General features: G+C 43.8%; 3 protein-coding genes across 5 annotated transcripts in view; 1 reads left to right on the top strand and 2 right to left on the bottom strand.

The window, feature by feature from the left end:
* RNF115 (ring finger protein 115) overlaps positions 1 to 8153 on the bottom strand; it is an 84547-nt gene extending 76394 nt beyond the window's left edge. Inside the window, exon 1 of one of the 3 annotated variants that reach the window (XM_054453135.2) lies at positions 7754 to 8153. In XM_054453135.2, coding sequence (XP_054309110.1) covers positions 7754 to 7855 — 102 coding nt within the window. In that variant the 5' untranslated portion in view covers positions 7856 to 8153. The remainder of the gene's footprint in view (positions 1 to 7753) is intronic. The other 2 variants (XM_063664168.1, XM_054453145.2) reach the window with 2 other exon arrangements.
* LOC129015142 (neuroblastoma breakpoint family member 11-like) overlaps positions 1 to 19116 on the bottom strand; it is a 2260169-nt gene that overhangs the window by 331396 nt on the left and 1909657 nt on the right.
* The window catches only part of POLR3C (RNA polymerase III subunit C), an 18626-nt gene continuing 7369 nt past the window's right edge, over positions 7860 to 19116 (top strand). The window contains exons 1-7 of the mRNA XM_054452817.1: positions 7860 to 8347; positions 9732 to 9898; positions 10434 to 10689; positions 10800 to 10985; positions 12717 to 12805; positions 17259 to 17363; positions 17489 to 17581. Coding sequence (XP_054308792.1) covers positions 9752 to 9898; positions 10434 to 10689; positions 10800 to 10985; positions 12717 to 12805; positions 17259 to 17363; positions 17489 to 17581 — 876 coding nt within the window. The 5' untranslated portion in view covers positions 7860 to 8347; positions 9732 to 9751. The remainder of the gene's footprint in view (positions 8348 to 9731; positions 9899 to 10433; positions 10690 to 10799; positions 10986 to 12716; positions 12806 to 17258; positions 17364 to 17488; positions 17582 to 19116) is intronic.

The raw sequence follows: 19116 nt of genomic DNA, 5'->3' as shown, positions 1-19116 counted from the left end.
TTATTTCTTAATATCTTCTTTCCAAATGAACTTTTTGTCCTCTTTTTGAATTTTTTTTTTTTTTTTTTTTTTGAGATGGAGTCTCGCTCTTGTTGCAAGGGCAATGGCGCGATCTCGGCTCACTGCAATCTCCGCCTCCCGGGTTTTCAAGCAATTCTCCTGCCTCAGCCTCCCGAGCCCAGCTCAAATCACTAAATTGCTTAGATTAGAGGCGCCCACCACCACGCCAGGCTAATTTTTGTATTTTTAGTAGAGACAGGGGTTTCACCATGTTGGCCAGGCTAGTTTTGAAGTCCTGACCTCAGGTGATCCGCCCACCTTGGCCTCCCAAAGTGCTGGGATTACAGGCACTAGTCACCATGCCCAGCCCTCTTTTGTCCTCTTATCTGAGTGGATCCAACCCAAAGACACACAAAGCTAAAATTGATTAGGATTAGCAGTAAGGAGTGTTATTCTATCAAATTAAATGAATTCAGCCTACATGTGGCTTTAAAAAAAAGGTGAAATAATAAAGTAATAAAATTTTAAAAAGAAGAGAAGAGTTATTAAACCTTACAACCTAGTCCCATTGAACACAATTATGGCTCTAAAGCAGTCCTTTCCATTGAATGGGTGAAGAAACCTAGTGAGAGCTCATTAAAAGCTGATGTAAACTCAATACCCAGCCTCTGGTGTTCAGTGAGGACAGCACTCATAGGTGACGGGTTCTTTCTTTCTCTTTCTTTTCTTTTCTCTCTCCTCTCTCCCCTCTCTCTTCTCTCTCATCCAGACTGGGTCTCTGTTGCCCAGGCTGGAGTACAGTGGTACAACCATAGCTCACTGTAACCTCAAATATCCTGGGCTCAAGTAATTCTTCCACCTCAGCCTCCCAAGTAGCTAGGACTACAAGCACATGCCACCATACCCAGCTAATTTTCATTTTTTTTGTTGAGACAGGGTCTTGCTATGTTGTCCAGGCTGGGAGAACATTTTAAACAAAGGGAGACAGAGGTCTAAAAATAGATAATGCATAGGAGAATGGTGAGGTAAATGCTATGGTCAAGGCACAGGGCGTGTGGAGGAATGAGTTGGGTTTTTGAAGTTGATTAGATTAAATCATGGAGTCTTTTTCTTTTCTTTTCTTTTTTGAGATAAGCTCTTGCTCTGTCACCCACACTGGAGTGTAATGGCACAATCACAGCTCACTGCAGCCTCGACCTCCCGGGCTTGAGTGATCTTCCCCACCTCAGCCTCCTGAGTAGCTAGGACCACAGACACACACCACCAACCCTGGCTAATGTTTTTAATTTTTGTAGAGATAGGGTCTCACTTTGTTGCCCAGGCTAGTGCCAAACTCCTGGGCTCAAGCAATCCTCTCCTGCCTTGGGTTCCCAAAGTGTTGGTATAACAGGTGTGAGCCACAGCATGCCCCAGTGAGGGATGGTTCTTGGTATCCAACTATCACAAGAGTCAGTACCCTCTTTGTTTACTTTATTTTTATAAAATTTATTCGTATCTGATTTCGACTGGGGTATTAAGCCTTTTTATATATTGACTATAAATGGTTTTTAGGTTTTAGGTCCTTCATTTTTCTCTTTGTTTTCTATACGTATTTTTTTTATTTTAGGTTTGGGGGCACATGTGTACATTTGTTACATGGATAAACCGTGTCACTGGAATTTGGTGTACTGATTATTTCGTCACCCAGCAACTGAGCATAGTACAAGATAGGTAGTTTTTTGACCCTCATCCTCCTCTTACCCTCACCACCTCAAGTAAGCCCTCGTGTCCATGTTTATGCCCATGTGTACTCAATGTTTAGCTCCCACTTTTAAATGAGAACACGTGGTACTTGGCTTTCTGTTCCTGCTTTAATTCACTTAGTATAATGACCTCCAGCTGCATCCATGTTGCTGCAAAGGACATGATTTCGGTTTTGTTTTTTTTTTAATAGCTGCATAGTATCCCATGATGTATATGTACCACATTTTCTTTATTAAGTCCACCACTGATGGGCATCTAGGTTGATTCCATGTCTTTGCTCTTGTGAATAGTGCCACAATAAACATACAAGTGCATGTGTCTTTTTGGTAAAACGATTTATATTCCTCTGGGTATATACCCAGTAATGGATTGCTGGGCAGAATGGTAGTTCCGTTTTAAGTTCTTTGGGAAATCAAACTGCCTTCCACACTGGCTGAACTAATTTAAATTCTCACTGGCAGTGTATAAGCATTCCCTTTTCTCCACAACCTTGCCAACAACTATTATTCTTTGACTTTCTAATAATAGCTATTCTGACTGGTGTGAGATGGTATCTCACTGTGGTTTTGGTTTGCATTTCTCTGACAATTAGTGACGCTGAGCATTTTTTCATATGCTTATTGGGCCGCATATATGTCTTCTTTTGAGAAGTGCGTAGGCAAAAAAACCAAAATCATACCAACCACACTCTCGGACTATAGCGCAATTAAAATAGAAATCAATACTAAAAAGGTCTCTCAAAACTACACAATTACATGGAAATGAAATAACTTGTTCCTGAATGACTTTTCAGTAAAAAATGAAATTAAGAGAGAAATCAGAAAGTTCTTTGAAACTAATGAAAACAAAGATACAGCATACCAGAATCACTAGGACACAGTTAAAGCAGTATTAAGAGGAAAGTTTATAGCACTAAACACTTACATCAAAAAGCTAGAAAGATCTCAAATTAACAACCTAACATCACACCTAGAGAAACTAGAAAAACAAGAACAAACCAACCCCAAAGCCAGCAGAAGAAATAACCAAAATCAGTGCTGAAATGAATGAAATTGAGAAGCAAAAATCCATACAAATAAATGATAAATGAAACCAAAAGTTGGTTCTTTCAAAAAATAAAATTGATAGACCACTAGCTAGTAATAAAGAAAAAAAGAGAGACGATCTAAATAAACACAATCAGAAATGACAAAACTGACATTACCACCAATCCCACAGAAATACAAAAAACCCTCAGAGACTATTACAAACACCTTTATGCACACAAACTAGAAAACCTAAAATTCCAGATAAATTCCTGGAAACATACAACCTCACAAGACTGAACCAGTAAGAAACTGAAATTCTGAACAAACCAATGACGATTCCAAAATTGAATCAGTAACAAAAAACCTGGCCAGGGCCATGGCTCATGCCTACAATCCCAGCACTTTGGGAGGCAAAGGCAGGCGGATCGCTTGAGCCTAGGAGTTCGAGACCAGCCTAGGAAACATGACGAAACCCTATCTCTCAAAAAAAAAAAAAAAACCATAGAAAATGAGCCAGGTGTGGTAGCACATACCCATAAGTCCAGCTACTCAGGAGGCTAAGGTGGGAGGATCACCTGAGTCTGGGAAGTCGAGGCTGCAGTGAGCCGTGATCATGCCACTGAACTCCAGTATGGGCAACATAGTGAGACCCTGTCTCAAACAATAATGAAAAATAAAAAACTTACCAACCAGAAAAGGCCCTGGACCAGATGGACTCACAGCCAAATTCTACCAGACACACGAAGAAGAGCTGGTACCAATCCTACTGAAATTATTCCAAAAAATCGAGGAGGGACTCTTCCCTAACCCATTCCATGAGGCCAGCAGCATTCTGACACCAAAACCTGGCAAAGACACAATGAAAAAAGAAAACTCCAGGCCAATATCCCTAATTAACACAGACACAAAAATTCTAAATAAAATACGAACAAACTGAACCAGCAGCACATTAAAAAGCTAATGCAGGCCAGTGTGGTGGCTCACACCTGTAATCTCAGCACTTTGAGGGGCCAAGGCAGGCAGATCACTTGAGGTCAGGATTTCAAAGCCAACCTGGCCAACATGGGGAAACCCCATCTCTACCGAAAATACAAAAATTAGCCAGGCCTAGTGGTGCAAACCTGTAATCCCAGGTATCTGGGAGGCTGAGGCACGAGAATCGCTTGAACCCAGGAGGCAGAGGTTGCAGTGAGCTGAGCTCGTTCCACTGCACTCCAGCCTGGGCGAAAGTGCGAGACTCCATCTCAAAAAAATAAATAAATAAAAATTAAAAGCTAATCTACCACAATCAAGTAGTCTTTACTCCTGGGATGCAAGGTTAGTTCAACATAGGCAAATCAATAAATGTGATTCATCACATAAACAGAATTAAAAACAAAAACCACATATCAGGCCAGCCGCAATGGCTTATGCCTGTAACCCCAGCACTTTGGGAGGCTGAGGCGGGCAGATTGCTTAAGCCCAGAAATCTGAGACCAGCCGGGGCAACATGGCAAAATCCCATCTCTACAAAAAAGAAAAAAAATTTAGCTGGGCATGGTGGAACGCACCTATCTACTACTACTCAGGAGGATATAGTGGGAGGATAGATTGAGCCCACAAATTCAAGAACAGCCTGGGCAACAAGACAGAATAAATTCTGTCTCTATTTAAAAAGAAAAAAAGAGGCCGGGTGTGGTGGCTCACGCCTGTAATCCCCACCTTGGGAGGCCGAGGTGGGCATATCACAAGGTCGAGATGGAGACCATCCTGGCCAACATGGTGAAACCCCGTCTCTACTAAAAATACAAAAATTAGCTGGGCATGGTGGCACGTGCCTGTAGTCCCCGCTACTTGGGAGGCTGAGGCAGGAGAATTGCTTGAACCCAGGAGGTGGAGGTTGTAGTGAGCCGAGGTGGAGGTTGTAGTGAGCACCACTGCACTCCAGCCTGGCGACAGAGCAAGACTCAGTCTCAAAAAGAAAAAAAAAAGGGAATATACTGTATATTTGAAAATTGCTAAGACAGATTTTAAGTGTTCTCACCACACAAAAATAAGTATGTGAGGTAATGCATGTTAAATAGCTTGATTTAACCATTCAGTGTATACATATATCAAATCATGCTGTATGCTATAAAAAATATAGTATACAACTTTTAGTTGTGAAAAAAACATGATTTATTAAATGTTTCACCCTTCTTCATCAACTCCCTCTTCCTTCTGCTACCTCACAGTCTTCGGAATTCTCAATCTGAAATGTACCTATCCCTCAAAACTCAACTTAAATCCCACCAGCCACACCAATGCTATGAAATTCCCCTCTCTGAATCCTAAAGCACATATCCTCATTCCCTTTATGCTGTTACTTTTTCCATGTTTGCCTTGATTTTCCCCAAAAGCTGTTAAGATCCTTAAGGGCAGGAACCACATATCACTCCCTATCACCTCCAGGACACTCAGCAGAGAACCTTGGATATATTTAGGAAGAATCCGGTTATACTCAATTGTGTTAGGCCTCAATTTACAAATCAGACATGACAAATAATATATCACACCAAAAAAATCAAGAAACTTCTCCAGGCATTAACTAAGGCTTAGAAAAACACCTATTCAGCCTTTCAAATTATCCCTTTGAAGTAAGGACTTAAAGGTGAGAAGAAAAGATATAATCAATTGTGGAAATTTAGACTGTCTTCTCACTCTTTTTTTTTTTGAGACAGGGTCTGTCTCTGTTGCCCAGGCTGGAGTGCAATGGTGCGATCTCAGCTCACTGCAACCTCCGCTTCCTGGGGTCAAGCAATCCTCCTACTCAGCCTCCCGAATAGCTGGGACTACAGGTGCATGCCACGACACACGGCAAATTTTTTTATTTTTTGGTAGAGACGGGGTTTCTCCATGTTGCCCAGGCTAGTCTCGAACTCCTGAGCTCAAGCGATCTGCCTGCCTTGGACTCCCAAAGTGTTGGGATTACAGGCGTGAGCCACCACGCCTGGCCAGCTTCTCACTCTTAAAGGTAAAATAGTGAACAGCAACTTAAAGATCAAAAAAGCTAAGGACGGAATATTCAACAAGGCATCACATTCAACAACACACCACTGGTCACACACATACTGGCTGAATTCCAGACTCCCTCTCTATGGTAAAAGAGTTCTGCAGGCTCTGATGTTGGCTGGAAAAAAACTAGGCACCTGCTCTTCCCAGTACTGAAATATGGCCAAAAAAAAAAAAAAAAAACCACCATAAACACACAGCAAAATCAGCAAGCAAAACTAAGTAGCATTTAGGTGGGGAGCGGTGGCTCACGCCTGTAATCCCAGCACTTTGGGAGCTCGAGTTGGGCTGATCACTCGAGGTCAAGAGTTCGAGACCAGCCTGGCCAACATGGTGAAACTGCGTCTCTACTAAAAATACAAAAATTAGCCAGGGTGTGGTGGTCGTGCACCTATAGTCCCAGCTACCCAGAGGCCGAGGCAGGAGACTCGCTTGAACCCGGCAGGTGGAGGTTGCAGTCAGCCAAAATCATGCTCCTGGGCGATAGACACAGGCTGTCTCAAAAAAAAAAAAAAAACCAGCTAAGTAGCATTTAGATGAAACTATGACTCTGAAGTAGGGGGTGGGGCAAGTAGAGAGGAAAGAATGTATCATAATGCCTTAAACAAAACTTTTGAGTGACAGAAGACTATAAAACACCCTTTAAGCACTTATTCACTGGACTCCATTTGTGTTTCTAAGAAATAAGATATACAGACTCACTTTAGAAGGTTTTCTCCTACACTGTATCTGAGACACCATAAATATAAACATACATTATGTTGCCACTCTATCACAAGACTGAACCTGGACACTTGTAAGGAAAGGAACAACCATAAAGACAGTTGGCCAAGGACGGGATTGACATTCACTCTGGGGGAGCTCCTCGTAGTAGCTACAACCCAACCGAAAACAGCTTCTGGGTTTGTGATGCTGGTGCTGGCTAGTATGCTGCGTAAATGTTGTTTGTTTTTTGTAGAGAGGGGTCTCACTGTGTTGCCCAGGCTGGTCTCAAACTCCTGGCCTCAAGCAATCCTCCTGCCTCGTCCTCCCAAAGCACTGGGATTACAGACCTAAGCCACCGCGCCTGACCTACAAAAGTGTTTTCTTCACAACCACAGCACTGCCTCTCAAGGGGCTAACACTCTGGCAGAAACTCGTGAAAACCAATTTCACGTCAGAGGAAGCATCCCCAACACTCTGTCCCGGCTCTTTTTCTTAGGTGAAGAAAGGGACAGGGCAGGGGCGGAACAATGGTATTAAAGACACTGGCAGCATGACAACCAAAATAAACGAAGTTGAAACAGTACGTCCTGCCTTCTTCCTAAAGCCATTTCCTTCAATAGTGATAGGAGTGCAGGCCGTCTGCAAGTCATTAGTACGCTGCTGTTTTCACTTTCACAAGGACCCTGGAAACCACTGAAGAGCAAAATCCCCCTTTTCGCCCCACAGGTACCTTCCAACCCCCTTTCTGTGCTTCCTTCCCTAGAGAAAACCGAATAGTGACAATCCTCAGCAATCCGCTATTTTGCTTCACTGACAAGGGAGGTGGCGGGGGCGGTGGGGGGTGAAAAGTGGAAAAGAACACCGAGGAAGGTGAGAAGACACAGCGGAAGAAGTATGGGGGGAGGTCATCGTGGGAAAAAGACCAGGTATAAAAGAATGCAAGAAAATTGAGGGGAGAGTTATCAGAGGGAAACTTGCTAAGAAAAAAAAAAAATTAAGGACTGGGGAGGTAAAGAGGTGAGGTCAGGTGGAGCAGCCCAGGATGAATTAAGAGGTGGGCAGGAGGTACGGGGCCGGGGCCGTCATGCCCAGGGTTTAGGGCCGGCGGCTGGAGAAGTGGGCAGCAGGTATTCGGCAGACCGATGTCCGGGGAGTCAAGGGTGTGCGGAAAGCTCCAGACCCAGTTCCGGGAAATCGGGGCCAGGAATCTATGAGGTTCCCAAGTACAGAGAACACGGGGCTCTTACCGGTAGTTTGGGGCTGACCTCGCCCTTGCAAAAGTGGCAGAAAAACCGGTGGGCGGCTACAGCGGCGCCCGAGTCCGCCCCGGCCGCCGAAGCCTCCGCCATTTTTGTCCTCCGCCGCGGCCGTCCGAGAGGGCAACCGGCCGGTCCCTCGCCAGGCCGCTACCTCCCGAGCTGCAGTCGCCGCCGCCGCCGCCTCGGTGCGGCCACCGCTTCAGAGCCGGCGTCGGTCACGTGAGTCGCCCAGGCCCAGAGAGGCGGCGGCGCCAACAGCTACCCTGCGGCCCGCCTTCCAGCACCAAAGAGGCGCAGGAAGGAGAGACAAACCGCCCGCCCGCCGGCTCCACAAACAGCCCCTCGCTGGTCCTCCAGTCTTCCAGCGAGAAGAAAGAAAGAGCGTCCCCGGAAGCCGCCGAAACTCTGGGGTAGAGCGGCACGCGCTTTTTGCTTTTCCGCGTCCTCTTCGGTGGCGGTCGTCGTCCTAGAAAGGGCGGTGGGCTCCACCTCGGCTCAGAAGGGCAGCGGGAGCCGCAGGAAGCCGTCGCGGGAAGCTCAGCAGCATTGGTGTTGGAGCCTCCGGATTGCGCTGACCCTGAGGTTAGTGGAAAATGCTGTCTGAACGTGGCGGCACTGACTGGACCAAGAGACCAAGTCAGAAAGGGGAACCTGTGTAAAGGGAGTGTAGAGCTAGGAGCCAAGCGTCTTGGAAGCCCTTTCCGAGGATGGCAAAGGATCTGGGAATGCTTCTCCAAAGATATGTGGATGGACGAAATAGATCTCTGGTGATACTGAGGCGGGGTGGGGACGGGGAGGCAAAGACTTGGCTTAGGAATTGGAAGAAATAAGTAAACAATGTTTGGTAGCAATTTGTAATAAGGAAGTAATCATAAAATCAACTACGTCCGTTTCTGATTGTGTCAACTTTGTCAAGGAGTAGAAGTTTAAGAATTGAATACTGTCCTGCAAACAACGTAACCTCATCTCCTGTTTGACACACCCTGTTGAAAAGCAGTCCTTTACCTCCTAAATTTCTTCTTCGAAATTATCATTTCCTTTATGGACTGAGAATAACACTGCCTGCTCACTCCCACCGAGCTGTAAACAGTGACCTTAATTCTTCCAAGCAATGAAGTGTAGAAACTAAGGTCTATGACAGGCTGCAAAATCATCTCCCAATCTTTAAAGAAAATCAGAATCACGCATAATCCCATAGAGACAAATTTGATGCATAGTCTTTTTCTATGCATACATTTTTCCTTTTTTTACAATAATTTTTTTTTCAGCTTGCTTCTGTCACTTAATATATTATGAATAATTTTCTTTTTTTGTTTTTTTTTTGTTTGTTTTGGAGACGGAATCTCGCACTGTCGCCCGCGTTGGAGTGCAGTGGCGCGATCTCGGCTCACTGCAACCTCTGCCTCCCGGCTTCAAGCGATTCTCCTGCCTCAGCCTCCGTAGTAGCTGGGATTACAGGCACCCGCCACCACGGCCAGCTAATTTTTTTTTGTATTTTTAGTAGAGAAGGGGTTTCACTATATTGGCCAGGCTGGTCTCAAACTCCCGACCTCATGATACGCCCACCTCGGTCTCCCAAAGTGCTAGGATTATAGGCATGAGCCACCGCGCCAGCCTATTATGAATAATTTTCTACACGAATACGCATCTTACTAAATAACTTTAAATGTTGGTGTAGTATGCCATTGTATGGGTATAGCATCATTTATTGTTAGACGTTAGATTGTTTCCAGTAAGTCGGTATTATAAAGAGAACTAATGACTTCATTATTATTAGCTTTTTATTCTTTCCTTGGGCACAGTATCCAAAAAGAAATTGTTGTTTCAAAGATATGCAAGATTTTTAAGGCTTTTTGATATGTATTGTCAAATTGCCCTCCAGAAAGAATACATGAATTTACACTCAGCAGCTCTGCTTCCAGCATGAAAGACTTTCCATTGTACCATTTTGGTGTTTTTTCCCTAGCTCTCAGACTCCCCAGTACAATGACTCAAGCAGAAATTAAGCTCTGTTCTTTGTTGCTGCAAGAGCATTTTGGAGAGATTGTAGAAAAAATTGGAGTCCATCTGATAAGAACCGGTAGCCAGCCACTAAGAGTAATTGCCGATGACACAGGAACATCACTGGATCAGGTATGTCTAAATGACATTAATTTTCTCTCATTTCTTTCACTCATTTATTTCACTCACCTTTGAATATTGTTCTTCTCACCCCAGAAAAGGAAAAATGAAGAAAGCCTGCCCTTGGAGCAGAACAATGTTATTTCGGGGAGAAAAGGATGAGACTTAGGCATCAACATTTTGTTTCTCAAAGTGTTCCTAGTTCATCACAGCTTTTAGGCAAATCTTTGCTCTTCCCATGCCATAACTCATTTATTCACAATAAGTCTATTAATCTCAGTACTGCCTTTAAGGAATGAGAATGATGAAAGGAAAGTAAATTGTGTTTTGAGAGATAAGGATCAGAGGAAATATAGCAAGGAATCTTCCTGATTTATTGTATTGATGTGTGATTCTTATTAGCTCCTCCAATGGAGAGAGGAAATAAGTGCAGAAATTATCTAGCCATTTTCTGATGCTTACTAAGCTGTTGGACAAAAAATTCCCAGCAGTAATGAGCTGTATCTTCAGGTCTTTCCTCTCTTTCTTCTCTTTATGTCCCATTTAGGTGAAAAAAGCCCTGTGTGTCCTCGTCCAACATAACCTGGTGAGTTATCAAGTGCACAAACGTGGTGTGGTGGAGTATGAAGCCCAGTGCAGCCGGGTATTGCGAATTCTTAGATATCCCCGGTACATCTATACTACCAAAACTCTGTACAGTGACACTGGAGAGCTGATTGTTGAGGAGCTTCTGTTGAACGGCAAACTGACAATGTCAGCTGTTGTGAAGAAAGTGGCAGACCGGCTCACAGAGACCATGGAGGGTCAGTACGGTATCCATAGCTATTAACAAAAGCATAGATCAGCTGGCTACGGGAGTGAACCCTGAGCTATCTTAGGCCATTTCATGTGCCTTTTTCCTCCTGTTATACAGATGGCAAGACCATGGACTATGCTGAAGTATCAAACACATTTGTGCGACTGGTAGACACACACTTTGTACAACGCTGCCCTTCGGTACCTACCACTGAGAATTCAGACCCTGGGCCACCACCACCTGCCCCAACACTTGTCATTAATGAAAAGGACATGTACCTGGTTCCTAAACTCAGCTTGATAGGTAAGGAATTTTAACCCCTGGAACTGTGACTTGCCTTAATTGTGGATTCTTCTTGATTGTCAAGTGTATGAAATGTGCTTGTATTTACCAAATATTTGCTATGTGCCAGACATCGTGGTGTATAACAATGAAAAAATCATGGTCTCTGCCATGGGGCTTTAGTATAGGAGACATACATTAATCAGAAAATCACATCGATATATCATTAAACGGTGATAAGTACTATGAAGGAAATATTCCTATGAAGAAACTGTCATAGTATTATGAGACATGCATTAATCAGAAAATCACATCAGTATATAATTAAACTGTGATAAGTGCCATGAAGGAAAAGTATGAGGTGTTATGAAAATATATAATGGAGACTTTGGGAGACTGAGGCAGGCGAATTGCATGAGGCCAGGAGTTCGAGACCAGCCTGGGCAACATGGTGAAACCCCATCTCTACTAAAATTATAAAAATTAGCCGGGTAGCCAGGCATGGTGGCTCACGCCTGTAATCCCAGCACTTTGGGAGGCCGAGGTGGGCGGATCACGAGGTCAGGAGATCGAGACCATCCTGGCTAATACGGTGAAACCCCGTCTATACTAAAAATACAAAAAATTAGCTGGGTGTGGTGGCAGGCATCTGTAGTCCCAGCTACTCGGGAGGCTGAGGCAGGAAAATGGCGTGAACCTGGGAGATGGAGCTTGCAGTGAGCCGAGATCGTGCCACTGCACTCCAGCCTGGGCAACAGAGCCAGACTCCGTCTCAAAAAAAAAAAAAAAATTAGCCAGGTATGGTGGCGTACGCCTGTAATCCCAGCTACTCGGGAGGCTGGCGCAGAAGAATTGCTTGAACCCAGGAGACAGAGGTTGCAGTGAGCCAAGATTGCGCCACTGTACTCCAGCCTGGGCGACAGAGTGAGACTCTGTCTCGGAAAAAAAAAAGAAAATATATAATGAGGGACGGGATTCATCTGGGAGTTTAGGCCTCATGTTTCTTTGAGAAGGTGGCATTTGAGCTAAGATTTGAAGTAGAAGCTAACAGTGAGGTAACAGGAAAAGCATTTTTGGCAAAGGGAATAGTATGTAGTAAAAAAATAGCATTTGAGGAAATGAAAGAATGTCAGTATAGCTAAAGCATTGTAAGCAAAGCAAGAGAGGCATGAGATGAGGTTAGAGACATAGCTAGGCAGGGGTCTGATCTTAGAAGCTAATCAGGATCGACCTGTTTAGTACTTGGATGGGAGACAGGCAGGGGCTAAATCAAGTAAGACCTTATAGACCATCTATTCTTTATGCTAAGAGCAAAGGAAGACCACTGAAGGATTTTTAAGGAAATGACATGATCTAATTTGCACTTTTAAAAGATTTTTTGTCTACAGAAAGGATGGGAGAATGGGGCAAAGGTAAATGTTGACAGACTGGTGGAAAATGAAACAGAGAGGGTGAAGGAAACAAGTACTAAGAATGACATCTGTGTGTCTGACTTGCGCGTGTGGGAGGATGATATCATTCGCCATGAAAGAGAGCATTGGAGGAGAAAGACTATAAGCCTCTCTGAACATGTTGAGTTTCAGATTATATCATCAGTTACTTGAGTTTCTTATAGCTCTTCAGCCCCCTAAGCAACTCTGACCTAGAGGCAGCTACAGATGTCTTTGGAATGAAAGACATCTGCTCTCATGTTTGGTTATTTCCTGTCATCATATGAGATATAGTCTAAGTGTTTAATTGTTTGTTTGGCAGGGAAAGGTAAAAGGCGGAGATCATCTGATGAAGATGCTGCTGGGGAGCCCAAGGCCAAGAGACCAAAACATACTACAGATAACAAGGAGGTAATGGGGCTTCTTGATTAGAAGTCCTCACCCTGAAGCAGGCCAGAAAGAGCACTCAGATAACGAGCCCCAAGAGAGCTTAAAGCTTCCTGAGCTAAGAAGCAGTAGGATTATGAACCTCATTAAATATTAGGAATAGACTAACAAAGAATGAACCATTACTGTCTCCCTTCTGAGCCTTAATTCTTTCATTGAACAGAGGTAACAGCTTATGTAAAAAGGGGCCTAGAAAAAGTTTAGGTTGCTCAATATGGCAAGAACCTAAAGACCTATAGGGGCCAGTGGTGAAAAATGGGTCTAAAAACTATACATAGGCCTGAACTCATATTCAGATGCCTTCTTAGCGTGCCTATAAAGATGTCAGTAAGCATCTCAAACTCAGTGTGGCCAAAACAGAATAATTGATTCCTCCTCCCAAATATCTTGCTCCCTCATAAACTTCGTCATCTTAGTAAAAGACACTACCACCTAGGCCAGCCGCCTAGGACACTACCATTTCTGCTTAAGCCAAAATCCTTGGAACCCTCTAATCTCACAGTAAAACATATTAGCCCAGTTTCCAAAATTACCTCAAATCCAACCATTTCTCATCTTTTCACTGCCATCTCTCGTCAACTCTTTGCAAACGCTTTCGTTAATGGTCTCCCTAGCTGCATTCTTACCTACTTAGTAGCCAAAATGACTTTCTAAGTTGTTCAAAACAAAACAACACATCCACTGATTAGACTCCTTTAATAGCTTTCCTTTACTCCTAGAAGAAATCCAAGGTACGGGCTAGGAAGCCTTATGTGATCTAGGTCTTCGTGTGATCTGCTGGAGACAGGGCTCTTCAACCTCACCTCTGCCCCGTCTCCATCTTACTCACTGTGTTCCCCCTACTGACTTTATCTCTTAAACATGTCAAACTCTTTCTGGTCTTTAGACTTTGGCCCTTATCATGCCTCCAGCTTCAAATGTTTGTCCCCAGATCTTCATGTAGTGGTCTCTGTTTTTATCATTTCTATCTTAAATGCTCTTTTCATAGACTTCAAGCACCATTGCCCACTCCTACACTAGTCCCTACCACATTTCTCATTTCATATACTTCACAGCATTTATATTTATAACTGGAATTATTTATTATTTGTGTACATGTTTGTCTAAGAGGTTTGGGCTTTATCCTGAAGGCAAGGGAGAGCCATTTATGGATTTTAAGCAGGGAAATGAAGTGACTGGATTTATATTTTAGGAAGATTATTATAGCACAGCAGTTCCTAACTTGTACTACTCCATGGATGGATTTCAGAGAGTCCACTTATACTTATGTGCATTTTTCAGTGAAGCTCTCCGTACCTTTCATTACATTCTTCAAAGGAACTGTGACCCAAAACAGTTTAAAAAAAAAAAAAAAAAAGCACTACTCTAAGAAATGGGAAGAATGATGCAAAACAAAATTAGAAGGAGAAAACCCAGTTACTCCTTTTATAGTGTCTGCTATGTTTTAAAGGGAAAAAAAAAAAACAAAACCCCAGTTAGGAGGCTATTGTAATCCAGATGGGCCAAGATTTAGAGTCTGAAATAAGGTAATGATAGGAGAAAGAAAAGTAGACATCTGATAAATATAAAGAATAGATAGAAATTGGTAATGGGGTGGTAGATTATGGAGAGCAAGGGACTAGGGGTGATACCCAAGTTTGTAGCTTAAGAAATTGGGTTGGCTGGCCAAGCACGGTGGCTCACGCCTGTAATCCCAGCACTTTGGGAGGCCGAGGTGGGTGGATCACCTGAGGTCAGAGTTCGAGATGAGCCTGGTCAACATGGTGAAACCCCGTCTCTACTAAAAATACAAAAATTAGCCGGCCATGGTGGTAGGTGCCTGTAATTACAGCTACTTGGGAGGCTGCGGCAGGATCATGGCCTGAACCTGGGAGGCAGGGGTTGCAGTGAGCCAAGGTCACGCCGCTGCACTCCATCCTTGGTGACAGAGCAAGACTCCATCTCAAAAAAAAAAAAAGAAAGAAATTGGGTTGTCTAGGCACAGTGGCTCATGCCTGTAATCCCAGCATTTTGGGAGGCTGAGGTAGAAGAATCACTTGAGTCCAGGAGTTTGAGACCAGCCTGGACAACATAGTGAGACCCCATCTGTACAAAAAAAAAAAAACACCAGACCTAGTGGCACATGTTTGTAGTCCCAGCTACTCAGGGGCTGAGATGGAAGGATCACTTGAGCCCAGGAAGTCAAGGCTGCAGTGAGCCATGATTGTGCCACTGCACTACAGCCTGGGCAACAGAGCAAGACCCTGTCTCAAAAAAAAAAAAAAAATGGGTTGGTTATAGTGTAGTTACCTGAAAACTTACAAAACAGAACAGTTTGGGGAACAGGTGGAAGTGTCAAATAGGCAGCTGAGTCTATGCATCTGGAGCATAATAGAGAGTTCCAGGATAGGCCGGGTACAGTAATGCCTGTAATCCTAGCACTTTGGGAGGCTGAGGCAGGTGCATCACCTGAGGTCAGGAGTTCGAGACCAGCCTGGCCAAGATGGCGAAACCCCATCTCTACTAAAAATACAAAAATTAGCTGTGCATGGTGGTGCAGGCCTATAATCCCAGCTACTCGGGAAGCTGAGGCAGGAGAATCGCTTGAACCTGGGGGGCAGAGGTTGCAATGAGCTGAGATTGTGCCACTTCACTCCAGCCTGGGCGAAAGAGCAAAACGCCGTCTCAGAAAAAAAAAAAAAAGAGAGTTCTAGGATAGAGTAACAGATTTGGAAATGCATCAATAGTTGAAGCCTGGAGAGCAGATAAAATTACCCAAGTAGAGCATGTAGAGTAAAAAGAAAGGAAAGGTATGGACAGAACCGTGACAAAACACCAGGATTACAGTTGGGATCTGAAAGAGGACTCTGTAGATACTGAGGAAAGGTAGTCAGAAAGGTTCAAAGTAACACCAAGAAAAAATGGTGTCGGCCAGGCCCAGTGGCTCACGCCTGTAATCCTAACACTTTGGAAGGCCAAGGCAGGCAGATCGCTTGAGCCTAGGAGTTTGAGACCATCCTGAGCAACATGGTGAGACCCTGTCTCTACAGAAAAATACAAAAATTACCCAAGCGTGGTGGCACGTACCTGTGGTCCCAGCTGCTTGGGAGGCTGAGATGAGAGGATCACCTGAGCCCAGGGAGGTCAAGGCTGCAGTGAGCTACGATCACACCACTGCACTCCAGCCTGGGTGACAAAGACCCTGTCTTTAAAAGGAAAAAAAAAAAAAATGGTGTCATAAAATCCAAGGAGCCACATAAAGTTTTAAGAAGGAAAAAATGTCCAACCATGTCATATGCTTCCAAAAGGTTAAATAAGATCAGAAGTGGAATTTATTATTTGAACTTAACAACATAGAGTCCTCAAGGACAATTGTGGAATTTCACTGGAATGCAAGTGACAATTGACATTTCGGTACAATAGTGGAAATGGGTTGCGTAAATCTAGATAGAGATACAGCTGGGATGGCCAACTGTTTGAGAAGCTTGGCTATGGCAGTAAGGAAAAGAAGAGAAGGCATAGGGTTGAAGGAGAATTCTAGAGTAGAGAGAGACTTGAACAGGGTAAAGGCTGATAAGAAGGCGGTAGAGAAGGAAAGGCTGAAGATGTTAGAGGACAGGGTGAAATAGAGCTGGATCCCCAAGAATGAATGAGAGAGTAAGTTCTGGAATACCAATATGGGCATTAACCTTAGGTAAAAGGAGCATTTTTCAGCTGTGATAAAAGTGAGTGAAAATATGAATTAAGAACAAAAAAGAAAGAAATGTGAGGATGTGCACAGAGCTGAGTGAGTTCTGGCCTAGTGTCTTCTATTTTCTCTGTGAAATGAGAGGCAAAGTCATCTGCCAAGAGTGAGAATGAAGAAGGGTCAAGTTGGAGACTTGAGAGTAATGGAGAAGAGTTAAAATAGAGAGAGAAAGGCCGGACGTGGTGGCTCACGCCTATAATCCCAGCCCTTGGGAGTCCGAGGCAGGCAGATCACCTGAGGTCAGGAGTTCGAGACCAGCCTGGCCAACATTGTAAAACCCCAACTCTACTAAAAATACAAAAATTAGCCTAGCGCAGTGGTGGTTGCCTGTAATCCCAGCTACTCAGTAGGCTGAGGCAGGGGAATCACTTGAACCCGAGAGGCAGAGGTTGCAGTGAGTCGAGATCACGCCACTGCACTCCAGCCTGGGTGACGAGCAAAACTCCGTCTCAAAAAAAAATAAAAATAAAAGTTAAATAATAAAATAGGGAGAGAAAGATTGGAGATGAGCTTAGAGAACCTGTTTGAAGTTGGGATTTGTCTAGACACCAGTCTACATGACTGAATGATTTTTTTCCAACCAATGTAGTTGTTACTTTGTAGGAAAAGAAATGGTGAACCATTAAATCCAAGCTCCTCACCAGAAAACTTTACACTATATCTAAATGTTTCTCTAAATCTTTTCCTCAGCCCATTCCAGATGATGGGATTTATTGGCAGGCCAACCTTGACAGATTCCACCAACACTTCCGTGACCAAGCCATTGTGAGTGCAGTTGCTAACAGGATGGACCAGGTAATACCTAAGTGGGTCTGTCATTGGTCATCAGGGACATTTACTTATTTGTCAGATATGGCCATTGGCACATAGAGCCGGGGGCAGCACTGCGATTTCTGAATTCTAGTTTACTTTTCAAACAGACAAGCAGCGAGATTGTGCGAACCATGCTCCGAATGAGTGAGATTACCACTTCCTCTAGTGCTCCCTTCACCCAGCCATTGTCTTCCAATGAGGTGAGTTTCGTGTTCTTGCACTAACTTTCTGACAGATTCTTGGGTGTTAACAACATTTATTATACACAGATCCTGAGTTTGGGTTGAGGTCTGAGCCTTGAAAGAGCAGGGTGTTTGATGTGGAGCAGGGATTATCTTCAAGTGATGAGCACTGAAATGTTTGGTCTCTTAGGATCCAGCTTTTAAAAATCTACACTATTCACTTAGTCAAAGTATCTATTCGTCAAGTACAGCCTATTCCTAATTATTTTAAGAATCCACGATTTGGACTCTGAGAGCCTTGGCATTCAGGACTTTATTTGACCCCCTGTATTTAAAATATCAATGTTTAATATATCCAATATGTGTTATTTATATTACTTTCATAGTAATACAGTCATGCATCACTTAACAGCAGGGATACATTCTGAGAAATGTGTCGTTAGGCGATTTCATCATTGTGTGAACATCATAGGGTGTACTTACCCAAACCTAGATGGTGTAGCCTACAGCACACCTAGACTGTATGGGATAGCCTATGGCTTCTAGGCTGTAAAACTGTACAGCATGTTACTGTACTGAATACTGTAGGCAGTTGTAACGCAGTAGCATCTGTGTATCTAAACACAGAAAAGGTACAGTAAAAATATGGTATGAAAAATTAAAAACTACACCTGTTTAGTGCACTTAACATGAATGGAGCTTTCAGGACTAAAAGTTGCCCTGCGGGAGTTAGTGAATGAATGGCAAATTAATGTGAATGTGATGGTCTACACGCTTAGGCTACACTGTATTTATTAAAAACCAGTAACAGGCTGAGCAGGGTGGCTCACGCCTGTAATCCTAGCACTTTGGGAGGCCGAGGCTGGCGATTGCCTGAGCTCAGGCGTTTGAGACCAGCCTGGGCAACATGGTGAAACCCGTCTACTAAAATACAAAAAAAAAAAAAAAAAAAAATTAGCCGGGCATGGCAGCATGCGCCTGTGGTCCCAGCTACTTGGGAGGCTGAGGCAGCAGAATCACTTGAACCCAGGAGGCAGAGGTTGCGGTGAGCCGAGATCATGCCACTGCACTCCAGCCTCACCACACACGTGAGTAATGTGTTTCACAACGGCATTGTGCTATGATGTTACAACAGCTATGACATCACAAAACAGTAGGAATTTTTCAGCTCCAGTATAATATGGGACCACAGCTGCACATGGTCCATTGTTGACTAAAATGTTATATGGTGCATGACTATGTTTAAATATTCCTATATTTTTATATTGTTTATTTTAAAGTTCTACGGCCAGGTGCAGTGACTCACACTTGTAATCCTAGAACTTTGGGAGGTTGAGGCAGAAGGATCCCTTGAGGCCGGGAATTCAAGACCAACCTGGGCAACATGACAAGACCCCCGTCTCTACAAAAAAATTTTTTTTTAAATTAGCTGGGTGTGGTGCCACATGCCTATGGTCACAGCTATTCGAGAGGCTGAGGCAGGAGGATTGCTTGAGCCCAAGAGTTGAGGTTGCAGTGAACTATGATCATGCCACTGCACTCCAGCTTAACAG

This window comes from Pongo pygmaeus, chromosome 1, assembly GCF_028885625.2.
Source record: "Pongo pygmaeus isolate AG05252 chromosome 1, NHGRI_mPonPyg2-v2.0_pri, whole genome shotgun sequence".
In the NCBI taxonomy this organism is placed as follows: domain Eukaryota; kingdom Metazoa; phylum Chordata; class Mammalia; order Primates; family Hominidae; genus Pongo; species Pongo pygmaeus.
This window is presented reverse-complemented; position numbering and strand designations above follow the sequence as displayed.